Source organism: Mesocricetus auratus, unplaced genomic scaffold, assembly GCF_017639785.1.
Source record: "Mesocricetus auratus isolate SY011 unplaced genomic scaffold, BCM_Maur_2.0 Super-Scaffold_4256, whole genome shotgun sequence".
Classification (NCBI taxonomy): domain Eukaryota; kingdom Metazoa; phylum Chordata; class Mammalia; order Rodentia; family Cricetidae; genus Mesocricetus; species Mesocricetus auratus.
The window spans coordinates 13,397,849-13,423,363 of record NW_024429182.1 but is presented as its reverse complement, the minus strand read 5'-3'; the positions used below and the strand labels follow the sequence as shown (position 1 = coordinate 13,423,363).

The window sequence follows — 25,515 nt, the reverse complement described above, 5'->3', positions numbered from 1 at the left end:
TCAAGACAGTGCCCCAAAGAATATCCACAGATGGTTCTGATAGAAGCAATTACTTAGTCAAGGTTCCCTCTTCCCAGTTGACTCTAGTTTGTGTCACATTGACAAAAACTAAGCAGGATAAGATGTGGCCAGCTCAACCAAGCTCTTGCCATGGTGGCATTCCCTCTTTGATGGACTATAATCAGGAACTTTGAAACATGTTAACTCTTTTCTTTCTTAAGTTGCTTTTGTCAGAGTATTTTATAACAATAAGAAACTAGTATACCATCCATCCATGCATACTTGCATCTGTCCATCCGTCCATCCATCCTCCCTCTCACTCATCCAACCATTCATCTATCCATCCACCCACCTTCCCACCCACCCACCCATTCACCCATACATCCATCCACCCAGCCATCCATCCAGCCAGCCAGCCAGCCAGTCGGCAGTTAGCCCCTTTATACATTCACTTATTTAGCAAACAACAAAAACGAAGTCTTAAGTTTATTGTATGATTCAAAAGGCACATAAATGGTCCTCAACTATGGTGTGAGCTAATCTCATGAAGGAGAAAAGGGTGTGAGCCAGTAACTACACTATGACAAGTAAACATGAATGATAGACAGTGTTAGCAACTTATTATTGAAAAAGTTAGGCCAGGTTCCTTCTGCATATGCAAACAAAATTTTAAGAAATATTACAGAAGTTCTAGAATAACACATAGTGAATTCCTATGTAATATTGGGGTTGGAGACTGGTGTGTGTGTGTGTGTGTGTGTGTGTGTGTGTGTGTGTGTGTGTGATTGTTTTAGGTTTGGATACAATGTTAATACAGAGAAACGTGACATATATACCCTATGTCCATGCCAAATGGCAAATTTAAAAAAGATTTACTTTATTATTTTAAGTCTGTGCATGTGTGTGTCTGCAAGTTGGTATATGCACATGAATTCAGTTGTATTCTGAGGCCACGACACAGAACCCTCCTGGAGCTAGAGTTGCAAGCACTTGTGAGGTGCTTCCAGGTGCTGAGAACTGAATTCAGATCATCACTTAACAGTGAGCCATCTCTGCAACCCCAAAAGGTTTTTTACCTGAGTTTTTTTATTGAGACGGGGTCTCATTCTATAGTCCTAGCTGGCCCAGAATGCTCTAAGTAGACCAGGCTAACCTCAAACTCACAGAGATCTGCCTGTCTCTGCCTCTTGAGTGCTGAGATTAAAGGTGTGAGTCACTGTGCCTGGCCCCAAATGACAAATGTTAATGTTGTGTCATATTTGTTTCTAAATTTAAAGCTTGAATAGATTCCCAAAAATTAAGTAAAGACTTCTTTTTCTCCCTTTCAAAACCTCATTTCCCCTGCCTTTCCTACAGACAACGACCATCATGAATTTGATGTGTGAGCCTCACATATATTTTGGAACTTTTACTGTAAATGGATGTACCTACCAGTAATAGAAAGGAGTACTTGATGTATTTTACATTTATATCTACACGTGGTATTATATGACACACATTATTCATTTCCTTTTATACCCATTCCACATTATATTTCTTTGATGTATCTATGTGGATGCGCTTCAAGCTGTAGATAATTTCATTGTATATCTCTATTATATCCATGCTTTCAAGGGATGTGATTTAGCTAAGAACATTTTCTTTTCATTTTTTGTGATTGTAAAAGTTTTGGGTGGGCATTCCTGGTTAAGTGTCCTTGTATGATACATGAGCTTCTCTCGAAAGGCAGGAAGAGGACTAAGTACTATCTATAAAAGGTGCAAAAATCATAAAGGAAAGTTGGGCCTGCTGCTACAGACCTGTAATCCCAGGTACTTGGGAGGTTGAGGCAGGAGGATGGCAGACTCAAGCTCTGCTAATGGTACACAGTGAGCTCCAGGATCAGCTGAGTGAGGCCCTATCTCAAAATAGGTAACACTGTTAAAAGGAATATGATAGACTACTTGTCCAGCAAGTGTGAGGCCCTGGGCCCAATTCCCAGTAACCCTTCTACCCTAAACAGGATCAGTTGTCTGGGTTCAAGTCTTCACTTTGTACTTTATAGGTGTGTGGTCTTGGATACACAGCTTAGCTCAGTGGTTCCCTGTTTTCTCAATTACAAAGTGGAATTGATGTGACAGGGTCACATTGCTGATGTGTAGAGAGTGGTTTCTTCTGAGCTTAGGGCATGTGCTCAATGGCGCTTAGCTATTATCATAATTACTGTTTCTTAAGTAATTGGCATCAGCTTGTCTTTTATGAATCCCCAGGGGATCATTCATAGCAAACGTCAAATTAACTATGGTCCTAGAATTTCCATCGTGTTTCCTACTTTGGGTGTCTCTCAGAGAGAGGAGGTTGGAGTTCACTGCCTGGAATGACTCTTGACTCCAGACTTTAGACAGGAGGGTGTAGGAGGTCTGGAGGAATACTTCTAAGACAGAGAAGTTAGACAGGGCCAGAGGAGCAAGCCAAAGAATCTGAGTTTGAATGAAATGTATCCCTTAACTACCTCTCTTTGGAAACACAGCAATACACTTTTAGCCTATATCTTACTCCTTTATAAATCACCAAAAATCTAAGTTTTAGAGAGACTGATTCGGTGAAGAAGGATGTGTGGTCCCAGTCAGGGGACCTTTGAAGTGGAGTTCCTTGAGCTCTTGGAAAGTAATGGAGTGTTATGGGATGCCAGGGACCTTTCCTGTTCAGAGATGCCCCTTCTTGTTTTTGTAAGGTCCCTTTGTTATTGTCAAGAACTTCCCTTATCTCAGCACACCCTGGATCCATTGTCTTTCTCCATCATTAGACTCAGAATTCCTTGAATGACAGAAGGAATAGTCTCTGGGAGCTGGGTTTTCTTGTTCAGGTCACATTTTCTTATCAGTAAGATGAAGCTAATGAATGGCAGACTCATTAGAAGGGGTGCATACCATTCGTGAAAGGGAAAAAAATGGGGCTGGCATGCAACAGTTTAATAAATGATAGCTGGTGACTTTGAGGGTAGCTACGGCTGCAGAGATGGTAATGTTGGTATGTAGCCCAGTGCGCGGGGCAGCACGAGTGTGTGTGTGTGTGTGTGTGTGTGTGTGTGTGTGTGTGTGTGTGAAGAGAGCCAATGAGTGGTGGGGAGACTGCGTGATTAAATGAATGGGAAACAGCTGCTTCTTCTGTTCCCCAAGGCTTGCTGAATTTGATGCTATCCACTCCCTTTGCAAACGCCTTCTCCCTGCCTCAGAAGTTCCCTTCCCCATCTAACTCCTCTCTCTTCTCCCTTTGCCTTTTGTTCCTTCTTGTCCTGTTCACCAGTGGTGACCATTATCCAGGTCACATTCCCAAACACTGCTTGTACTCTCAAAGGTCTTGTTCTGTGAAGGCTTCGGGTACCACCTTCGTGAAGATGATGGTTTTTCTGGCCTCTTTGCATCCTGGTCTCAGATTTCTTGGTACTTGCACATCATGAGGATGTCCTATCGGCTCTTTCAGCCCAGGCACCCTCTTCTGCCTGGCATCGCCTTCTCCCTGGCCTGCTGTGAACACTTATGGGGTGACAGCTTTTCTAAACTTTCATAGCTTGAAATGCAGAGCCACTCCGACTCCTCCGTTCTCCCTGCATCCCAGCTGGTTGCTGACCGCCTCGATTGCATCCACACGGACTCTTGCATCCGTCTGCAGCCTGTGCTTTGTTCTCCCTGCCCTCACTGGGCCTTGTCTTCACTCCCATCCTCTCCATGATCCGAGAGCACCTGAGACAACCCACTCTGTTAGAAGAAAATGCTAGAGTACCTATAGGTATATGCAATTTAATCTCAGTCCTTGAAATGCCCTGACTTATATATGTTTCATGCCATAAATAACTCATGAGAGCAGTACGGAGATAATATATTGTGCTATTAATATAAGGATAATATTAACACCAAGAAACCTCTGTAGCTCTCGACTGCCTAGAATTAAAGATAGACTCTTGTACCCTCAGAGACAAATGCAGTCCTCCTGTCTATCGAGGAAAGTTAGCCTGCCCAGGATAGGGATGTCATATGGTATTTATTTAGGAAGAAGACACTTACACGAGAAGCCAAGAACCCAAGGTCAGCACTGAGTCCCCTTCCTCTTAGCTCTTTATCCCCCCACATCTTCTGCGTACCTGTGACCACGCCCAAATGGCCATGGTCAGTGCTACAGGTACGTAAGATCTCTCCCTACACCTCTCAGTCTAGCAAGCTGTTATAACCCTTCCTGCACACCCCCTGGCTTGAGCCACCTTGGGCTGCTGTCTGGACGCTCTTAAATTCTCACATTATCACTCCTGTGCTTTGCTTTGAATTGCTCTCCATTTTCACGTAGTGGCTGAGAGCAAGGAAAATTCGCGTTTTCATCCCAACCAGAACCACTCCATTTGGAGCCACTCAGTTCTAAGGTTGGCTCTACTGCTCAGTAGTGTCCCTTGGGAATGGTACCCGGTCTTAGCTTCATCCTCCTCATCTGGAACACAGTGTCCAGTGGATGACGTGGCATATGCCGAGTGTATGCTGTGCCTGGCCTGTCTGCAACACTGGTTCTGTGTGAGGGGTGGACTGGCCTCTCTTACCTCCCCCACCCCTCACAGTATTCTTTGCCCAGTTGTCCCAAATTGTAATAATGTTCAGGGAGCTGAGTATGCCATCACTTACAGTCACTAACAAGCTTTCTGTTAGCCTGGTCCCTGCTCTCCTTTCTCTACCAGCCTCAATTGCCTGTGTTGACAGCATTGTTAGCTGTCATTCAGTGGGATTATCCACTCACATTACAATCCAACAGTGCAATGAAAATACAATGCAAAACAGTTGCAGGTAAAATTATAATCCTTACACTAGATGTCATGTGCCATGATGTCAACACAGGTGTCGCCAGGAAAATGTTGGAATTATATTCAAAGTCAATGACAAGCCAGAATCTGGTAGGAAAAGAACAAATTACACAGCATAAGTGCAGATGGAAGATAATGTTAAGGATCCAGGAGCTGGAAAGAGATTTGCAAGAATTAATGAAGCCTTTGAATATTTCTACTAAAAGAAATCTTTTAAAAACACTTGGCCAGAGTACTTAAATGAAACACGAAAAGCATTAACCATAAAAGAAATTATAGCTAAATCTTACTACACTAAAATTAAGACCGTCTGTTTCTTCAGGGAAATCATAAAGAAAGTTAAGGCATAAAATTTATCTCTCCAGCACATATAAACAATTACAGATCAATAGTGAAAAGCTACTCTGCTGTAAAAGAGGGAAATGGCGTCTGAAGAGACATTTCTCAATGGCTTCCTACTGCCTGTAATTGCGGACAGAGTCACCTGCATGTCCTTAGAGACGCCCACAGTTACCCTGTCTAGTGCTGCCAGGCCAGAAGAAACAAAAATGGGGAATACACTTGAAAAAAAAAGTTCAGCATTGTTTTAAGCTTGAAAAAAGTTCAGCATTGTTTTATACTCGGGAAAACAAAGTCGACAATCATATAAGATACTATTTTAGGGATAGAAGTGAAGATGTCCATATTAGTTATCTATAGATCCCCTGGAAATTGCTGCAAATATCTAATAGTTTAAAATGACTCAAATCTCATAAGCTCATGGTTCATTGCTTGTTATAACTATGACTATTAGTAATTGTCTTAGTTTTTTGTTCCAAGTCATACACTGCTATAGTTACAGTATAAATTCTGTTCTGAGACAGTTTTAAAAATAATTTTAGTTCAATTTTATGGGGGAAACAAACCTCATCAAAATTATGGTTGTTGTTATTTTGCTTTTTCAAGACAGGGTTTCTCTGTGTAGCTCTGGCTATTCTGGAACTCGCTCTGTAGGCAAGGCTGACTTTGAATGCAGAGATCCACCTGGGATTAAAGGTGTGCACCACCATCGCCTGGCTCAAAAATTACTTTTAAGCCTAGGGTTAGTGGCACAGACCTGAATCCCAGCTGCTGAGGTGGCCGAGACAGTTGGATCCAGAGTTTAAGGCCTGCCGAGGTACATTAGAGAGACATGTCTCAACACGAAACGTACAGAGGGACAGGGACGCAGCCCAGTAGCTTCCCTTACACACTCAAAGCCCCGGGCTCCATCTCTAGAGCCAGAGCAAACAAACTTACAACAACGAAAGTCCCAGTAAAATCTATTACACGTGAAAGCTTTCTTATTTCCTTTTTGTCAACTCTTTTAAAACATGCATTTAAAGTAAAACAATAGCCAACTAGGCATGCGTTCTTCAGTTTCAGTTTTGCTTTCTCAAAACGGTTGAGTGACTTAATGTTTTAATCAGATTCTCTTCCCCTTTAGCTGCGTCTTATCTGTGTGTGCTGAATTCCCCCAAGGAGTTTGTTTTAGTGCAAATCTTCAAAATACCTGTTTTATCTCTTAAAAAAAAAAAAAGAGTAGAGCAAACCCCACAGTTCCCCTGGGTATCTTAAGGGCTTACGTGTGTGTGTGTGTGTGTGTGTGTGTGTAGTGTGTGTGTGTGTGTACCCTTGGAGGCCAGAAGAGGGTGTTGGCTCTCTTGGAACTGGAGTTACAAGTCAGTTGTGAGCCATCTTTCTCTGGTGCTCGGATCCAAATCTGTATCCTCGGGAAAAGCAAGTGCTCTTAACCACAGAGCCATCTGTACAGCCCCCAGGGGGAAATCTTTGGAGCAATTACATTGAATTCAAACAAACCCACATGATCACACACACTCCACTTTCTCTTTCAACTCCCCCCCCAGCCATCTTTCCTTCCCAACTTTACATGACTAAACAACAGCAACAACAACAACAAAACCCATGGAGTCCTGACCCTCATCCATGAATCCTTTTTAACCCCCCTCCCTTTTTCCATTACTTTGTGTTTGGAACCCAATGGCTCAGCTATGAGAATTGGGACCCATTAATCCTCTTCCTGATGCCAAACTTTATAGCAACAAAATTCCCAAGAGGAGCGCCACATGGAATACTGGCATTAAAAGCAAGCAAGCGAGCGAGCGAGCGGGCGAGTGAGTGAGTGAGTGAGTGAGTGAGTGAGTGAGCGAGTGAGTGAGCGAGTGAGTGAGCGAGTGAGCGAGTGAGTGAGTGAGCGAGCGAGCAAACAAAAGTCGTTTATGACGATGGTGAACTGTGGGTACCGTATATGGAGGGCAATGAGCTTGGATGCCATGGGTCTAACAAGAGCATCAATGACAACTACCTTCCCTGTGTCAAATTCCTGCATAGCATTTGGGTATATTTTAGAAACAATCTTCTAGGAGCAGTGACACATTTCAAATGGACTAACTTCAAAGGGCTTTATCTCTTAAATCTTTCCTTTGATAGCAAAGGTGTTTTCTGGTCCATAAATGCAAATGTTCCAATTGTTTCTGTGTGGGGAGCAGTGCTTCTGGAGTTGCAGTCCGTTCCTGCTGACTCACCCACAGTTCGTACCTGAGAGGGGGAGCGTGGATGGAGAAAGGTTAGGTAAAGACATTAAGAGAAAAAACAGAGACACAGGATAGATGTCAGGAGGGTAATTCAGTCAATAGTAAACACGCCGAGTTTATTTTTTCACCATTCTTAAATACCTTAACAAAAAAACAAAAACAGAAAACAGAAAACGGGAATATGGTTTCGAATATACGAACAGACTTTTCTTCCTCAATTCTCCAAGGATTCTGTAACCACACCTTTTATTTAATTTCTCGTTATCTGGGCCTTGAGGGTCAAGAGTAACCACAACTCAGACCAAGTCTGTTTTTATTCAGATAAGGCACCTAAGGCCAAGATCAAACATCCTACTGTAGCCACGCCTATGAGCTTTATGTCTTATGACTTACTAAGGACAGTTTTGAACTCTCTGACCTACAGTCAGGATGGAGTGGAGCCATCTTTATGGGCCCCGACACTTCTGTTATTGTGGTTACTAATATGTAAGACATACCTGGTATCTCTCCCATGGTCCGCCAGCTAGATGTCACCTCTGCTGCCAAACCTGTCTGTGCACTGCACAGTGCACCTTCCGTGTCTTTGGGGACCTGGCATACCTTAGTCTTTATAATGGGCTGTTTGATTTTCCTTCACTGGACAGTAAATTTCACTTTCAGACTTCTCTACCTCTGTGAATCTTGCATAGGTAAATACTTACTTGCCTTGGATCCCTCTGGATTGTTTCCTTACTGGTTTATGAAAAGTCAACACTGTCGTGTTTTAATGGTAGCAAATTCCTCTAAACATTGCTAAGTAAGGTTCAAAGGTGACTCGGGCAAGCAGCCTCAGCTAGCAAAAGGCAGGCTGGTCTAGGGGATTATCTACTTTGTGCAGAAGTTCACAAATGTTTGTTTGTGTACAGGAAGATCCTTCTTGAAAATTTGTGTTGGTTTTATCAGAAGCATTTTTCCTATTGTTGCAAACAACAGGAAGGTCAGAGCATGCAGATTTCTCAAATGCCTCATAAGACACGTACTCAGCCAAATCCGAAGCCAAGACCCACGATGTAACAGACTAGTTCTCTGCTCACAGGGAGTGAGGCTGTGTAATTCTGTTTCATCCCCAATTCCAGCATCCCTCACCTCCTCTAGGGGGCTTTGCCTCTTCATGACATCATAAACAAAATGGGCCCAGGGTTCAGTTTTGCTGACATTTTCCTTATAAAGCCAATAAACAAGAAAGCCTCAAGACACCAGCCATTATTTTTCCTTTTCCAAAGCCATGCAGAAATATAATATGTTTACAGACTTCCTAATTCATTTTCCTACTAACGAAAACAGGCATTTCCAGATACATTAGGCAGTGTTCTTTCTGGACTTGCCTTTGTATGGGGGGGGGGTGTAGTGGTAATTAGCTTAAAAATTAAATCTACCTTTATACATTATTAAGAATTCTGGATTGTTGTGAGGGAGATTAGAAAAATAACTGAAACCAAGAAAGTAAATACATTTTAAGCCAAGAGGCAAAAAATTATACTTTTTCTTTTAATTCTGGGAGAGTTATAAGTGCGATCAGGATTTCTGTGTTTAAGAACATTGTTAAAAAGTCAACACATTGTTTAATGGACAAAAGCAGCTCAAGACTTACCCTTACATTTTCATACTGACACCATCAGTATGAACATGCACATTCAAGTAGTGTTGTCAGAGCCAGTTAATTTGAATACATTTACAAGTCATATGAATTTCAAAAATGTGTCTGAAACAGAACCATTAGAAACCTCTAAAACCGTTTAGTGAGGAGATCAACGTTGCACATCAAGTAATTTTCCGAGCTACGCACAAATAGACACAATGCAAACACTGAGTTCACCGGGTTGACCCTCACAGCACCGGCACTCGATATGCAGTGTGCAAGCCCCGCCCACTGAAGGATGCTATCCAAAGGTCTCATGTGATTCAAGAGTAATTCTCAGCTCAAATACAGCCATACCTCTGTTGAAGAATACTGTAAAATACGGGGTACATAGAGGGGTGTCACTGTAATTGCAGTGGGCAAAACTACTGAGCACCCGAAATGAGAGGAACACAAGAGTAGGTGTGAAGGAGGCAGAGAGCTCTGTCACAGTTCTGACCTCGAAGTCCAGGTGTGGGAGTTAGCACTGTACCCGGTGCCTGGTAATGTTCAGAAAAATCGGCATTTCTGTTCCTGACTATTCTGTGAAAGAGGCGTTTTTTCAGAAGCAGTGGGTATAGGATTTTCATGTCTTAATTCACTGTATTTTCAGTCTGTCAGGTAAGCCTAGAATAAAGAGGAGGGCTCACACACCTGTCCTTGGAGGATTTGGTTGGTACTCGAGAGTCCACATGGGTGAGCTTTGCCCTGGTGGGGCGGATCAGTGTCCATCTTTAGCCAGGAGGAGAGCTACCTGTCTCCTGCACATCGGCTAGTTCACTGAGGTGGGGGAGGCAAAAATCCCCAACTCTTGCGCGGGCAAATGGATGGTTCCAGAGTGAGCAGAATCAAGCACTGGTATTTGCCAAACACAGACTGGGGTGAAAACAGAATAAATTAGTTCCTCTCAGTTGACTACTGCTTCGAGTAGGCAAGCGGAGGAAGAGGAGGTGCGGAGGCAGTGTTGAGTGTGACCTTCCTTCTGTTTCCAGCCAGAGTTGCAAAGCAAAAGACAGAGAATATAAACAGTGGTCATAAGACCACGGCTGGGGAGGTAAAGGAATCCCAAGAGCAGCTCAACCTCTTCCTCTGAACCGTGGCTACAATAGCACTCACTGTTCAAAATGCAGAGTTTCAACTTATTGTCAGGTAAACTATAGAGGCCTGAGCTCTGAGGGATTGCTTACCCGGAGTTTCCAGTTCAGGTTGTGGACTGCCACCAAGTGATGACAGCATTATTTGAAGTTAGTAGTGTAGTTAATTTTTTCTCAATTCTTTCTTTTTCATGTGTATATATACGTACGACATGTGTTCCTGGGTGTGTATGCATGTTTGAATGCATGTGGACATATATGGACATACCTGTGATGTGTCTAGACTGAAGGTGATAGTCTCCCTAGATCACTCTCCACCTTACTCATTGAGGCAGGGTCTACCAGTTGAACCCAGAGTTCCCTGACGACGGTCTCACTCGGGTCTCAGCTTTCCTGTCTCAGCTTTCCCAGTGCTGAAATTACAGATGGGCTGCCACACCTGCTCTGGGAACTGCCAGCCGTCTCCCTGGCCTCTATTATTTCTTTTCTTTTTTAATTAATTTATTTTTTACATTCCAATTCCAGTTCCTCCTCCTTTCTCTCCTCCCACTCCCCCCATTTCTCCCTCCCATCTGTTCCTCAGAGACAGTAAGGCTTCCCTTAGAAACTCAACTAAGTCTGTCCCATCATCTAGTTGAAGCAGAACCAAGGCACCTCTCCACCCCCACACCCCTGTGTCTAGGCTGAGCAAGGTATTTCTTCATATAGAATGGGCTCCATTAAGTCAGTTTGTGCATTAGAGTTAGATGTTGGACCCACTGCCAGTGGCCTCATACATTGTCCTAGTCACACCATTGTCACCTGTATTAAGGAAGTCTAGTTTGGTCTTATGCAGGATCCCCATTTGTCAGACCTGAATCAGTGATATCTCACTAGTTTGGGTCAGCTGATTCTGTGGGTTTCCCCATCATGGTCTTGACTCTTTATTCATATTTTCCCTCCTTAATTGTACTCCAGGAGCTTGGCCCATTGGTTAGTTGTGGATTTCTGCATCTGCTTCCTTCTGTTTCTGGAAGAGGGTTCTAGCTTCTCTGGGGTTATGGATTGTAGGCTGGGTATCTTTTGCTTTATGTCTGGTATCACTTATGAGTGAGTACATACTATATTTGTCTTCCTGGTTCTGGATTACCTCACTCAGGATGGTTTTTTCTAGTTCTGCCCATTTGCCTGCAAATTTTAGGTTGTCATTGTTTCTTACTCCATTATATAAATGTAACATTCTTCAGTTCAGGAGCATCTAGGTTGTTTCCAAGATCTGGCTATTATGAATAATGTTGCTGTGAGCATAGTTGAGCAAATGTGGTGTGAATGTGCCTTTGGGCAATCTCAAATGGCAGAAAGACACTTAAGGAAATTCTCAATACCCTTAGTCATCAGGGAAATGCAAATCAAAACAACTTTGAGATTGCATCTTACACCAATTAGAATGGTTAAGATAAAAAAAACACCAATGACAGCTTTTGCTGGAAAGGATGTGGAGAAAGGGGAACACTCCTCCGTTGCTGGTAGGAGTGTAAACTTGTACAGCTGCTGTGGAAATCAGTATGGCAATTTCTCAGAAAATTAGGGATCAACCTACCTCAAGACCTTGCAGTACCACTTTTGGGCATATACACTGTTATTTCTTAACAGTGCACTTAGCAGATCTGGTCGGTTATCCACTATAAGTTGGTGGGACCTCTTGCAGCCAGATATTCTATAATCCTGCCCAGTGATCTCTCTTACACAGGGGATGAAGTGTCAGGGAAGAGAATACCAGTTTTAGCATGACAGTAGTGTGGTTAGTCTCAAGATAAGCTCAGTCAAAGAGAAAGCTAGTCTTTTGGTATGAATAGTCTATCTTTTTTCCACTATGGCTGTTCATAAAATAACTTCAAGACTAAAGCGTGCTGCCAAGTAATGTTGATGCACACTATAAAAACTCTGAATAAATAAGAAACGGAAACCAAAAGATGCAACTGTTTGTTCGTGAGGAAATGAAGTATTTATGATTTTTCTTATGCTGTTTCATTGACATACGGAGCTGCTAACCAAGTGACAAATTAATTGACTAGGTTTAAAGAGAAATGGATATGACTTAATGAAGAGGGACAGGCTATGTATTATGAGACAGCTGGTTCTTCTGGGGCTGGCTTATGGAGACAATACACATCGGACAGCTAATGAGTCTCTGTTGCATAAGATGGATTTTCTTTATAATAGAATTGCATGCTTTGTCTCTAAATGGGTTATTATACACACCATTGCACAGTGTTTGAAGAGCTTGGTTGGACCTTGTAGAGGGTTAGGAGAGAAATAAATGGGAAGACAATCGTGCTTTCGACCGTCAATCCATCAAACTCTCCATATTTATCTAAATTACCCGCACACTCTCCCCAAACACACATTTCTATGACACACATGGCCAGAATGTTAATGATGACCAGATGTCACTTTGGTTTCACCAGTCAGGTTTTCCACTGTAAGTATAGACCCAAATCTGCACAAACTGAAGCCTGGCAGTCAGTACCCTCCCACCACTACTGGCCATGGCCACACTCTTCCTGCTTCCGTCCTCAGTGACAGTGCCTGAGTCTCCTTTGGCATTTCTTCCACCCTCTGCGAACACAACATATGTATCACTTATCTTGGGTGATTTAATTCTCAGAACTCTGTTGTTTGTTTGTTTGTTTGGTTGGTTGGTTGGTTTTTGTTGTTGATGTTATTCCTTTGGTTTTTCCAGACAGGGTTTCTCTGTGGCTTTGGAGGCTGTCCTGGAACTCACTTTGTAGACCAGACTGGTCTCCGACTCACAGAGATCCATCTGCCTCTGCCTCCCACGTGCTGGGATTAAAGGTGTGCACCACCAACGCCCAGCAGAACTCTGGTTTTTGAATAGGTGGTTTTACTGGAATTTCCCTCACTTTTCTTCACACCCGTGGGTTCCTCTCTGTCCAGTTGTCCAGCTCCTTTTCTTTTTTTCAAAGGTTTATTTTTTACAGTATGTGTATGAATGTTTTGTCAGTGTGTATTAAGGGGCCCTGTGTGTATGGCTGATACCAGTAGAGTCCAGAAGAAGGCACTGGATTCCATGGGACTGTGGTTGTGAGCAGTTGTGTAATGATGAATCTGGCTCCTCTGCCAGAAGTGCTCTTAGCCATTGAGCCATCTCTCCAGCTCACGCTCAGCTAATGTTTAGGACAAATCCATTAGGGTTCGCTTAATAACTCTGAGATCCAAAGCTGGATGTGGTAGAGTAAAATTTCATTCACTCTGCATCGAAAGATGGGTGGATAGGCTGGACCTACTCAGTGTGGGAAAGGAGATGGAGGGCTTGGGTCATCTTTTCCGTAGACATTTAGTTTGTGGTTAGTTTAGGCCTGATTTACCTTTTGGTTTGATTCTTTTATTGATGTTTTTGAGTAGTCTTTGGAATTTTGTAGATTGGTTTGATCCCGGTTCCCTGCCCCTTCCATGAAAGTGTGTCTTTTAAGCCCCTGAATTGTAGGGAAGGTGATGCTTGAGCAGCATAGCTACATGCTTGGGGAGGGACTTTGGATGTTATTAGTCTCTTTTGACTTTGACATTTCCCCCTCTGAATTGAGGTTAACGGCATTTGCTTCTTCCAAACTTCCTTTTCTGTGTCCTGACTCCCAGCTGAGCACGAGTAATTGAAAAACATTACACATGGGAAACAGTTCATGGCTCTTGGAGTCAGATGGTCTTTGCAGCCAAGACACCATTCTATCCTGAGCCAGATTGTTTCCTCCTCATCATCATGGGGTTCTTTACTTTTCAACCCTCCGTGTGTCTGGAAGAAAGCAAGGTGAGCTGAAAGAAATGAACAAAAACAGTTTCCTGGGCCTCTCCACACAGGTCTCAGCCTCTCCGAATTGAATCTTGGAGCCTTGTCAGAAGTGTTATTTTTCCAACAGAGAAGGTGTTAAGAGGCTATAGAAAATAAACTCGCCTCCTGATGCCGTTCTCTCTGCTTGCTGTATCCATTTACTGCGAAGACTGTATTGGAAGGTGTGACAGGAGGGGTTATATGTCAAAGGAAGACCACCCCTCTCTAATTCTATTTGTCTGTGTTCTCCTTATTATGGGCTTCCGCGTTTCCTTGTCGCTTCTGGAATAATGTCTTACAAGGCAACTTTTTGCTTGTTTGGTGTATGTGTTTATGGAGACACTTGATTCCATTCACCTGATTTTGGAGCCACAAACACTAGACTGTAGATTGAGCTAGGTTTTTATAGTAAAATATCTCAAATTTGGTCAGGGGAAAGGAGAAACCTAAACCAAATGGTAATGATGCCATAATAATGGATCTTTCCTATTTTAAAAATGAAGTTTGTGCTCTGTTAAAAATAGGTCATTGGGTGACAATACCAAGGTTACATAACTCTAGGGAGAGATCAGTTTCCATGTGATTGGGTGTCCCATTTAACATGAAGGCTTGCACTTACCATGGGTTTCCTGCTAGCATAATTACCTACAGGAAATCCGAGCGCTTGGAGACTAATGAGCACCCCAGCCTTCATTAATGCTTGTGCCGTTTACCCCGCTCCATGCAAATGTGTGTCTAGAACTGGGACATGATGCTGAAACCCACTGTGTTCAGTGTCACACCTTCAGGTTAAGGATCTGAAAACGTCTCACCAGTAATTAAACTCTAGGCTGCCAAGGAGAGTTCTGTCCTGTTTATTGTCTGAGTAAGGCTGTGAGGAGCACATTTGGTTCCTGGGAAATCCTTTCTTTTAGTCCTGTAAATACGCTTGCCCTCGTTTTCCTGGGGCCTCTACCCACCCCTTGAGCTACCTCCTTACCTCCCCCCCCACCCTCGTGTTTCTTGAGATACTCTCTTCCATGTGTGCCTCAGTGAGGCCAGCTGGTTGCTGCCTTCAGTTTGCCTCAGGTTTGTTGAGGCTGCCTGGTTTCTTCCCTTCATCTCATTTGATGTGCGCTCACACCATCTCTCCCGTTTCTAAGGCATCTGCTTTTCTTTGCTTTGTGGGACTCTGAGCTGGTCCCCATCATTTTTCCTCCCCTCCCCCTGTTCCACACCCATTCCTTGTATGCTAGTTGTCTGGAGGAGCTGGGTGCTCTAGCTTGCCCTTTTTGGCATCCCAATTCTGGGCTGCATTTCCAGCTCCCAGATGTATGCATGGTCCAGGCTGGCTGTGACCTCAACCTCTGTCTACTTAGCAGCCTCTGGGACAGCTCTTCCTCTTCCAGCTTTTCTCTCTTCCCTCTGCTACTGTGGCCCTCCCTTCCCACATGCAGGGGCAGGTACCAGAGACTCAGTCACTGTGTCCCTGTCTTCCACAATTGTCGATCACTCGCCAAAGCCCACTGATTCCACCCCAAGCAACGTCTTCACCTCTACCCGTGTTCGCTCCTAAGGGACCTGAGATACAGCTTTTCCTGTTCTCATCTGCCCTGCGGCCCCAGGACTGCTCATTCTGCTGCTGCTCTCCTCCCTCTGAAGACAGCCCAGGCATGCTCATTCCTGGCTCCCAGCTCCCCAGAAGATGTGGCTCCCTATACAGCTCAGACTCGCTGTGATCTGGGCCCTTTTCTCTTCCTCCTGACTTGTCCCCTACACTCACTCTTGCAAGGTAACTCCTTCTGAGACCCCGTGAACTCTTAAAGCCACACCCTGTTCCACCATGGGATTTTTGGCCTAAAAATAATCTCTTCCCTCTTTGTGTGGGCAAAGTGTCTACTCGTGTTTAGGGAGGACATTCAAATGATGGTTTTTTGCAAGCCTTCCCCCACCTCCTCTGACAGCAGCCGCTTGACTCTCCAACACTGCCCCGCAATCATATGTCCAGATAGAGAGGATGCTCATCATGTTTGTCTTGCTCCTTGTCCCTTGACTCCAGAGGCTGAGCACACCCTAGGCCTGTGAAAGGTGGGTTGGTGTGACAGCTCCAGAGTGAATGTAATCAGTGTACAGCTGCCAGGTAGCTTAGAAGGAGGGCTCCGGAACTAGGGCCCCTGTGGGCGCAGTCCCCTCCCTCGATTGGACAGGCTGCTGTTTGATGTCTGCTTCTGGCTGTGTCCTCCCCAGGAGAAAGAGAAGCTGTACGTGGAACTGAAGCACGCCTTAGCCCGGCAGCCTGGCCCTGAGGCCGCAGAGCAGCTGCAGATCTACCGGCACACGCTACGGGAGAGGACCAAGCAGCTGAAAGTAGGCTCAGGCCCGGCTCTGGGTTGTTGGGACAGCGGGTCACATTGAGGGTCCTCCCGGGGCTGCTCAGTGAGTCAGTCTCCCACCACACCGGCTTTTCTCAGAGTTCACTGGACTCCAGTGGTCCCAAAAGGAGGAGAGTGGGCAGTAAGGAAGAAGCTGAGGAAGGGTAGAAGCCGTGGAAGGTCACAGAATGGTTTAGACCGCTCCCATGGCAGAAAAGAACGTTAAACCCCATTGCCAAACTGAAGCACATTTCTGTACCAAGGCAGCTTTCTGCTATTCCTTTCCACCCAGGGCCTTGATTCATGTCCGTTTATCACGTAGACAGTCATGAAAGGAGGGAGATAAAACCATGCAAAATTTTTGTTGGCGTAATTCCTTTCCTAGTGACACAAAAGCCTGATTTGGAGACATGGAGTATTTTATTGTTCTGCGTGCCTCATAGAAGCTTTCTCAAAAAATGTCCATCTTCAAGCTGTGTTTTCAGCTCTGTCTCCTGAGTGAGCAGCCACTATTCTTAGAATACCAGAGAAGTTTTATGCTTGCACACACATCTGTGGTGTCCTGTGCAGCTCAACTAACTTCTGGCAGTTACCTGCCCCACAAGGGTGATAATTGGGGATAAAATAGGTGGCAACCTATGAGTTTAGGCTTAATCTTTGCATAAACAAGACATTATAATACTGTGTCCTTTAGGTAAAAGGACAGAAGAAACCAATCTAATTAGAATATTAATTTTCAGATTACTGTTGAGTGCTCATTTCACATGAGACATAATTTGAATTTTGCAAAGGGCACACACAGTTTTGATTACTTTTGTTTCTTGAAACAATTGAATATTTCAAGCAAAATTTTTTTCTTCTTGTTTTCTCAGGACGAGATAAATTAGAAACATATTCACTTCCTTTGTCTTCCCCGCAGTTGGCTCTGGATAGTCCTCAATGGCCCCCAAGGGGCGGTGTGTTACAGCAGTCCTTTACCTAAGAAACTCTTGTCTTCAGCTCAGAATAAAAGCCAACACCTTGCAGCAGAGGGATGGGGGTAGGGGGAGGATGGAGGAGGTAGGGGGTGGGAGGGTTGTGTATTCTGAGCAGGTCCCACAGAGCAATGCCATTATCTGGATTCTCAAAACAGGCTCTTTGTCCCCAAGAATCAAACCACTGAGACAGGTTTTCTTTCACCATGAAAATCATGTTGTTCTGCGCAGCCAACATGGCCACAATCACACTCACAACAATTAAGAGGAAAGAGTTCAGAAACAAGCAGGCAAAGCAGTGGTCTTTCTTCTAGGAACACCTCCAAAGCAACAAGTACATGCCCCTTAGAACAATTGGCTGCCTTTCCTTGCCTGGATTCTGGTCGGAAGCACACCCTAGTACTGGGCATCTTTTATGCCCTGTTCGGATGAGTACATCCCTGCTCTGGTACAGCTCATACCCCTTAGCAGTCACTGAACCCAGTCATGAAGAGAGGTGGGGGTCAGGCTTCCCATCATAGCCTCTCTCTTGCATTAAGATCCTGCATTGGACATTAAGATCCCAGCTCCTTGCTTCTAAGAACTAAAGTGTCCCACTATTGAGATAGAGTGAGCCAGGGAATAGTCCCAGAGCGTGCAATGCCAATGATGATAGACATTTAGCAGAACAACCACCCTGGCATATACATAAACTGAAAACCTAGTTAGTGGTGGCTGGTGAGATGCTTTCAGAAGGCCTCTTACCGTAATCCTCAGAATCTCACTCCCTAGTGGTATTTTCTTTTGAGTATATTTTAAAGGGCTAAGAGCTATCCCAGACAGTCTATCTAGGAGTATTTCTGTCTCCACTTATAATGCTCCCCTGAAACACATTACACCGTTTATCTGAACCCATCTGAACGTTGCTGCTAGCTCTCCTTTTAAGCATGACATGATATTTCATTTACATTTGCCGCTTGATTATGAGTCACCGGTCCTCAGCCAGATTAACAACTAGGTAATGACTCTGGGCCTGCGGAAGTGTGCTGTTGAGCCATTGTTATTCCGGCACAATGGCCTGCACCTTTAGCTCCTGGGATGGTTGCTAACAGGGTAAAACAGATGTTTCGGAAAATGATACGGTCTCCTTGTACATCCTTTGCTAACACTGCTTTGCTTATCATGTTAGGTTCTCTCATCAGAGTTGAATATGTACGAATCCCAGAGCCATGAGTACAAGTATGAGATCGAGAGACTTGGCAATGAACTGGTGACATTAAAGAAGAAATACCTGGCTCAGAAACGCAAAGAACTCATTCAGAAGTAAGACTCCGTCAGCTGCTCTGAACTCGTTACGTCTGCTGTCTGTTTTAGAAAAGATGTTTGAGGAGGCTGGGAGTGGTGGCCTTTGCTCCTACCACTTAGGAGGCAGAGGAAGGCTGACTTCTGTGAAGTCCAGACTGGTCCACATAGAGAGTCCCAGGCCAGCCAGGGTTGCACAGTGAGACCCCCAGGCCAAAAAAAAAAAAAAGTTTGATGAATTTCTCAGAGCTGCCAATCTCAGTAGGGTAAACTGAGTCATGGAGCAAGCAACCAGAAGTTCGTAACATATCAGAACTGATGTCTCATCTGATGTTGATCTCTCCTATGTTAGGAACCTAACAGGGATCCACCAACACCTGCTCATAGGTGGACTGAACAGGGGGCAGATGGGAGAGGGGGGCATCCCATACTCTGCCGCACACACTGTTCTCCAGGTTTGCCAACAACCAGGCAATAACTGCTTGCAGATGGGACTCAGTAACCAGACTTCTCTAGGCTAAAGCTTCTTCACAGTTAAAACCATAAACACTTTTGTGGAGGGGGCAGGACTTCGAAAGGCTGTTGTCTCTCGTAATGCAGGAGCACCGCTGTGGTTGGGAACACATGCTATGTTTTAGACATGACTGTCTGTGATCATCCATGCTGGCCATTGACTAGAGTATTTGTGGTGGAGTGTTGGTCTCAGCTTCTCTTCCAGGAGATAAGGATATGAAGATGCAAATGCTGAGCTTGACATTTTGGGAGTTGGGGGTGCCCAAATTCTGGGAAGCGCAAGTTCCCTTTGCTGTGTTATTGTCATTTTCCTGTGCCCAGGGGGTAGGGCAGGAGCCCAGTTGAGTCAGGAAGTTTGAAACTTGGTCTGATCGTGTGGCCTTGCCAAAGCTAATCCAACTAATTCCACAATGACTCCCATTACGGGTTGAAAGTCATATTTGGTATTTCATCTGCATGGACATCTCAGGGACAGCGTGAAATATGGTTTGAGTGCATCTGCCTACAATCCGTTAGCAGCAAACAGCATATAAAGTAACTGGATGCAAATTCATTTGCCAGTAAAAATCTGCCCTTCTTGTAAATCAGGATATTCCCCTGGTCCACATTTAGATGCCAACTTCTCGGTGGAGTGAAATACGGCCATGATTTAGAGAAGTCTGTCCTAACGTGTGGGTCTTGTGACTATCTGAATCCGTAGTGAGATTGACTAAACATGCAGGGTCCTCAGCCCCGCTTTCTGATATCTGGATCCGCCTCAGAAATCTGCAACTCAAGACTTCCTGGGTGGATTTCAGCACATTGAAGTTTCAGAGCCCAGAACCACAGAGGGAGAGAAGGAGAGGGGGAGAGGGGGGGAGAGGGAGAGGGATAGGGAGAGGGGGAGAGAGAGAGGGAGAGAGAGAGAGAGAGAGAGAGAGAGAGAGAGAGAGAGAGGAAGAAGAAAGAGGAGGAGGAGGAACAGGAGGAGGAGGAGGAGGAGGAGGAAAGAGAGAAACCATCCGAGGTAAGGGAGTCTTGAAGTGGAAATGCTAGGGTTTAACTAGATCACATGGTATGGGAGCAGATGGTTCACACCACCTCTGGGATCTTGAGGTTGTGCTGCTGAAATATCAGCAGGGCTGGTTCCTCGTGTGGAGGGGTCAAGCTCTGAGATCATCAAGTTTTTTGAGCTCACACCCTGACAATAAGAGATTCTTAAAATCCTTTCTTCCCCCTCCCATGTATCTATACATATACTTTTTTTGTTTGTTTTGTTTTTTGAGACAGGGTTTCTCTGTGTAGCTTTGAAACCTATCCTGGAACTTGCTCTGTAGACCAGGCTGGCCATGAACTCACAGAGACACAGAGAGCCTGTCTTTGCCTTCCCAGTGCTGGGATTAAAGGTGGGCGGTGCCGCCGCCACTGCTGCTGCCGCCGCCGCCCCCCTCCCCCTCCCACCTGGCACCTAACCTTTTTTTTTTTTTTGCACATAAACTTTTTTAAACAAAGGAAAAAGTCCTGGAGTCATTCAGATTTACCTTCAGAAGATTTTAACTTGCCCTCCACGTGAATGCTGTCACCATTTTGTGATGACAAGTAAAACATAATGCTTAGATTTAAAGATAGAAGCCTGGCCACACTCTGACACCTTCTTTCTGATACAGGGGAATCATCTTTCTTGCCTCTAAGTGTTCACACACCCCACCTGAGACTGGTGGTATAGTTTACGCAGTTCTAAGCAGTCAGCTTGGCTAAATGGTTTGTCATCTTTATAAAACTAATTCACGTTTTGCTGTACTTGCTGCTTGCTCTTGCCTCTTTAAAAAGTCACATTTATTTATTTATTTATTTTTATTGTGTGTGTGTGTGTGTGTGTGTGTGTGTGCGCGCGCGTGCAGAGGTTTGGGGGTGAGGGTGGCCATGCCATGGTGTAGGGAATGAGGTCAGAGGACAACTTATGGGAGTCAGTTATTTCCTTCTGCCATGTAAGCCTAGGGATCAACCACCTCAGGCCACCAGGCATGGCATCAAGTCTCTTTACACAAAGCCAGCCTCTCTGGCCCCTGATCTCAGGTTCCGTGGCCTTCCTGGCTAGTCTGCGGTTTCCTGGATACAGCAGGATGAGCTGCTCTCTCTTGGCTTAGCCCAACTTAACGGCTGCTGCAAACAAATTTAAACCAGTGAAAATCCTGTGCCTTGGTTGCAGCAGCTGCATTCATGGTGTTGGATACCACACACAGTTGCTAGCTCCAGAGCTGTTTCCTCTGTTGCCGAGGTCTCTGATGGTTAGTGTGGCTCTTCGAGTTCTGGCTTCGCCTGTCTTCCGCTGGTCCTCCCTCGCAGCCCTCTGACTTGGGCTTGGCTTCCTTGAAAGCTCCTTTAAGTTGAGGCATCCATAAGTCAGCAGACAGAGAGAAGAGTTCATAGGAACACAGCAGAAAAGATTAAGGTGCTCGGGAAGATATGCAAAGGCAAGAACAAAAGTGCTGAGATGCTTTAGACTGGGGGGAGAAGGCTGCAGGGAGTCATTATAATGGCCTATAAATACATTGAGCAGATAATGGAGAGGAGACAGTATTCCCATTAGTCAGCTTAGACCAAGCCAGAAGCATTATGCTTAAGTTCCTTCAGAAAGGAAAATTCAGGTTATTTAAGGCAAGGGGGTGCAGGGAAGGGGGAGTGAGGACTGCCTGCATCTAACACCAGTCAGGAGCTAGACAAGTTGCCAAAGTCCGGGAAGGAATCCTCTTTGCTACAGCTTTTGTCCTATTTATGGAGGATGGGTTTTCACAGTAATGAAATCAATTCTACTAAGAGCAGCTGAGTTGATTAACCATCACTCTACAGGTTCTTTCCAAATGGAATAACTCAGAGCCTTCCCTGCCCTGCGGATGGATTTTCTACACACACACACACACACACACACACACACACACACACACACACACACACAACACACACCCTTTAGAAAATAGCATCTCATATCATTTTTGCCTTTTGGATTCTTTCATTTTTCTCAGACACACTTTTCACCAGCCACTGGTTCCACCCATGTCCTCCCACCCGGTTCCTCCAGTCTCCACTTCTTATGCTGTTCTGTAGTTTCAAAGATGAGTTCCTTTCCGCCAAGCCAGTATTCATTCCTCTAAGATCAGTCATGTGATTTTGGCCCATCTATTTGACTTTGGTCTTAGAAGTTCACTTAATTTTTATCCTTTTTAATCCAAAATAGGTAACTTGTGTAAATATGCAGGAAAGGGGTGTGTGTGTGTGTGCATGTGTGGATGTATATGTATGAGTGTGTATATGTGCATTTGTGCATGTGTGTATATGTGTGTATGTGTATTCACATGTGTGAAAGGGATGCAGATGAAAAAATACATTGTAGATTTGTTGTAAGCAGAATTCCTTTTATCTATTACCAAAAATACCATCTTTTTTTTAAATTTCCCCAGATTTTCTTGTATCTTAAACTATTTCTAGTAATTTCTGTTGCATGCTTGGAATTATAGGAGAGTTTGTATTTTATAGATGTTCAAGTTTGATGAAGATACTATACATTCAGTAAATATTTTTAACTTTCCACGAGAATTTGGAAATGTACCAGGTGATAAATGACTAATTAGTCATTGTATCTGAGCCAAGAGTCTTCTGACTGATCTTTGGAACTAAACAAATATTTTTAAAACAGGATGATCATTACAAGTCAGAGAGCATTGAAGCCACAGTGTTTGAGCTATAATGAGGTCCTCTGTCCATATTTGGACCACCAATAGCGGTATATATTTCATAACTAATTGTCTCCCCATAAGTCTACATGCTATCAGAAAACACCTAATTAGATCTCCCCAACCACCTTGTCTCCAGCCAGAGGCTTTAATCAGTTGTCTTCAGTGGCTAGCTTACCCTAGGAACTCACAGAGAATGAAACTTAGAAGAGGAGAAGGATGTTGGGGAAGCTAATCATCTCTTTTCTCTTACAGAAACAAGGACAGATTATCCGTGAACAACGTCTTCTCAGGGTCTAAGCAGTCTGGCCCTCGATTTACTGGGGGTGGATTTCCCCTCAACCAGACATCCAAGGTGAAATTGTAACTGGAAGCAGCTTAAGAAATCTGCGCTGGAACATTGTGACAGAATTGCCTTTGAATCCCTCAGATCACAGATATCTAGAAAAGCCGGTGTCCAGCTCTTCAGAATGGGAAGGGATGGACAACTATCAATGACCTGTATGTAAGAGTGATGATGCCGTACTTGAAGCATGGACATTAACAGACTATAATTGAAGGTTTTTAATTAGGCTGGCCCTTGGCATGAAGCTGATCTTCTGTTACAGTCCCATTGACTGACTTGAAATGCACCAGATTTAGAAACTCGGGATGGATGAAGCGTTGGGTATTAATTTCTCTGTTATAGATATTTGAGCACTTGAAGATTTTTGTATGTACAAAATATTTTATATGTAAAAATGCAGTACATGCCCTCATATCTTCTTAGTGAAAATCTATTTTAATTATTCCTCATTAACAAGTCATTGAATGAGATGAGAAAACAGGACACACTACTGGGACTTCAGAAAGTGTATATTGAGAGTGACTTCCATGTGGGGATGTCATTTCAGGCCTGGGGTTGGAAAATCTATTCTGAAGAGAAATGCCAATAAATACTTCATCATATAAAAAAATCTTTGTAGAGATTTTGATCTTTGCTTTGGTAGAGCATGTCATTAATGTTTAAAATGACTGAGGGGAATGTTTAACATAATGATTCCAGTGGAAGGACCCAAGACTGAAGAGAAAGGGCTGGTGGCCATGCTTGGAGGCCTTGTGCTTGACAGTGGGGTTCGTTAGCACCCGTATGCTTGGCTCTCAGGCTGCCACAGCGTTTTGAGCCACAGAGTCCATTGCGACTTCTTTTCATCATAGCCACAATTATGTGGTCATCAGTCCACCGTCACCTTTTTAAATATCCGTTCAGTAATACCGTGGCCATCTCTCCTACAATAAGTTGATTTCTGCAGTTCTTTAAATTACCTAGGGGCAAGTCTCTTGGCAAAGACCAAGAACAATGCTGTTGTGGGATATTTGTACACTGTGTGAAGATGTCTTGCTGTGATTGGTGTAATAAAGAGCTGATTGGCCAATAGCTAGGCAGGAGAGGACAGGTGGGATTTCCAGCAGAAAGAGAGGAAGAAAGAGGGAGATGCCAACAGCACATTGAACAAGTCAGACATACGGGACAGACGAAAGGTAACTGAGCCATGTGATACAACATAGATTAATAGGCACAGGTTAATTAAGTTGTAAGAGCTAGTTCAGTCTAAGCTTTCATGATTAATAATAAGTCATTATTTGAGGGTTGGTGGTTCTGACAAGAACGCTTACCACGCAATGTAAGTGAAGCATTAGAATGTTCATGACTGTGATTCCCATCATCAGGAGCATGACCCAAGATGTTTGTTCAGATGGTGCAGGAAAACAGGACTTTACAGAATTTTCTGGTTGTCCTGTGGCCTCTCATTCCGGAGGCTGGTGCTATTGCTTAGGGGAAGAAGTTCCCCAGAAGTTGACCAACGACAGAGAAGACTGTGAAAGTGTTCTACTATGTGACGACTCTACAAGAGCAGGTAAGAGAATACAGACGTGAAACAGCGAAGAGAAGCAGGCCATGAAAGGAAGGCATGGAAAGTCAAACTCCACGATGGGAGACTATGACTATGCTTGCAGCAGAGATCTGAAGACACTGCAGTCAGTGCTCAGAGTTTTACCATGAGGGATGAGGGGGGTTGGATAGTTAAACATTCTTACTGTTATTCACCAGCCAAGGGCAATTCTGGAGGGACCTCTCTGGTTATCTCTGCCTGTTGGCAATGCAGGCCCTTGCCACACAGTGGCAGGCCTCCGACAAAGAGCCAGCAGGTGTTGACTGCTGGAAGTGGAAGTGGTTAGGAGATGGAGGCGGCACGGGATAGGCCATGGCATCCTATGTTGCTCTCATTTGGACCAGAGTAAGAATGCCACAGGTAGAAAGTCACCTTAGTGTCTGGTGATATTGTGATGAGGCATGTTCCTAAGCCCTTCGAGCACTGTGCATGAAATTTTAAAAGTAGGGTAGTCTCCTAGAGAAGTTACCAAGAACACTTTAAATCCAGAGGATCACAATGGGAGCCAGATGTGGGTGATGCATGCTTGTAATCCCAGTGGGACAGACAGAATGATCCGGAATCCAAGGCCAACCTTGACTACAAGGCCAGTCAGATTTAAACCTGGGCTGCAGAAGATCTTGTTTCCAAACAAATGAACATAAGAATCAGTAGAGTTAGGTAAGGTGGTATGATGGGAGATGTCACTCTGAAATCTCTCTCTTATTGGTTGTTGAATAAAGAACTCTGGGAAGGAGAAACACAGGGAGTCATGATGTAGCCACCATAGGGATAAGAAGT

At 44.2% G+C, this 25,515-nt stretch overlaps 1 protein-coding gene across 1 annotated transcript in view; it reads left to right on the top strand.

The window, feature by feature from the left end:
• Window positions 1–23,757, top strand: part of Cfap58 (cilia and flagella associated protein 58) — a 102,973-nt gene extending 79,216 nt beyond the window's left edge. Inside the window, exons 16-18 of the mRNA XM_005063479.4 lie at window positions 16,199–16,318; window positions 18,466–18,599; window positions 23,057–23,757. Of these exons, the coding sequence (XP_005063536.1) occupies window positions 16,199–16,318; window positions 18,466–18,599; window positions 23,057–23,168 (366 nt within the window). The 3' untranslated portion in view covers window positions 23,169–23,757. The remainder of the gene's footprint in view (window positions 1–16,198; window positions 16,319–18,465; window positions 18,600–23,056) is intronic.
• Window positions 23,758–25,515: the final 1,758 nt, after the last annotated feature.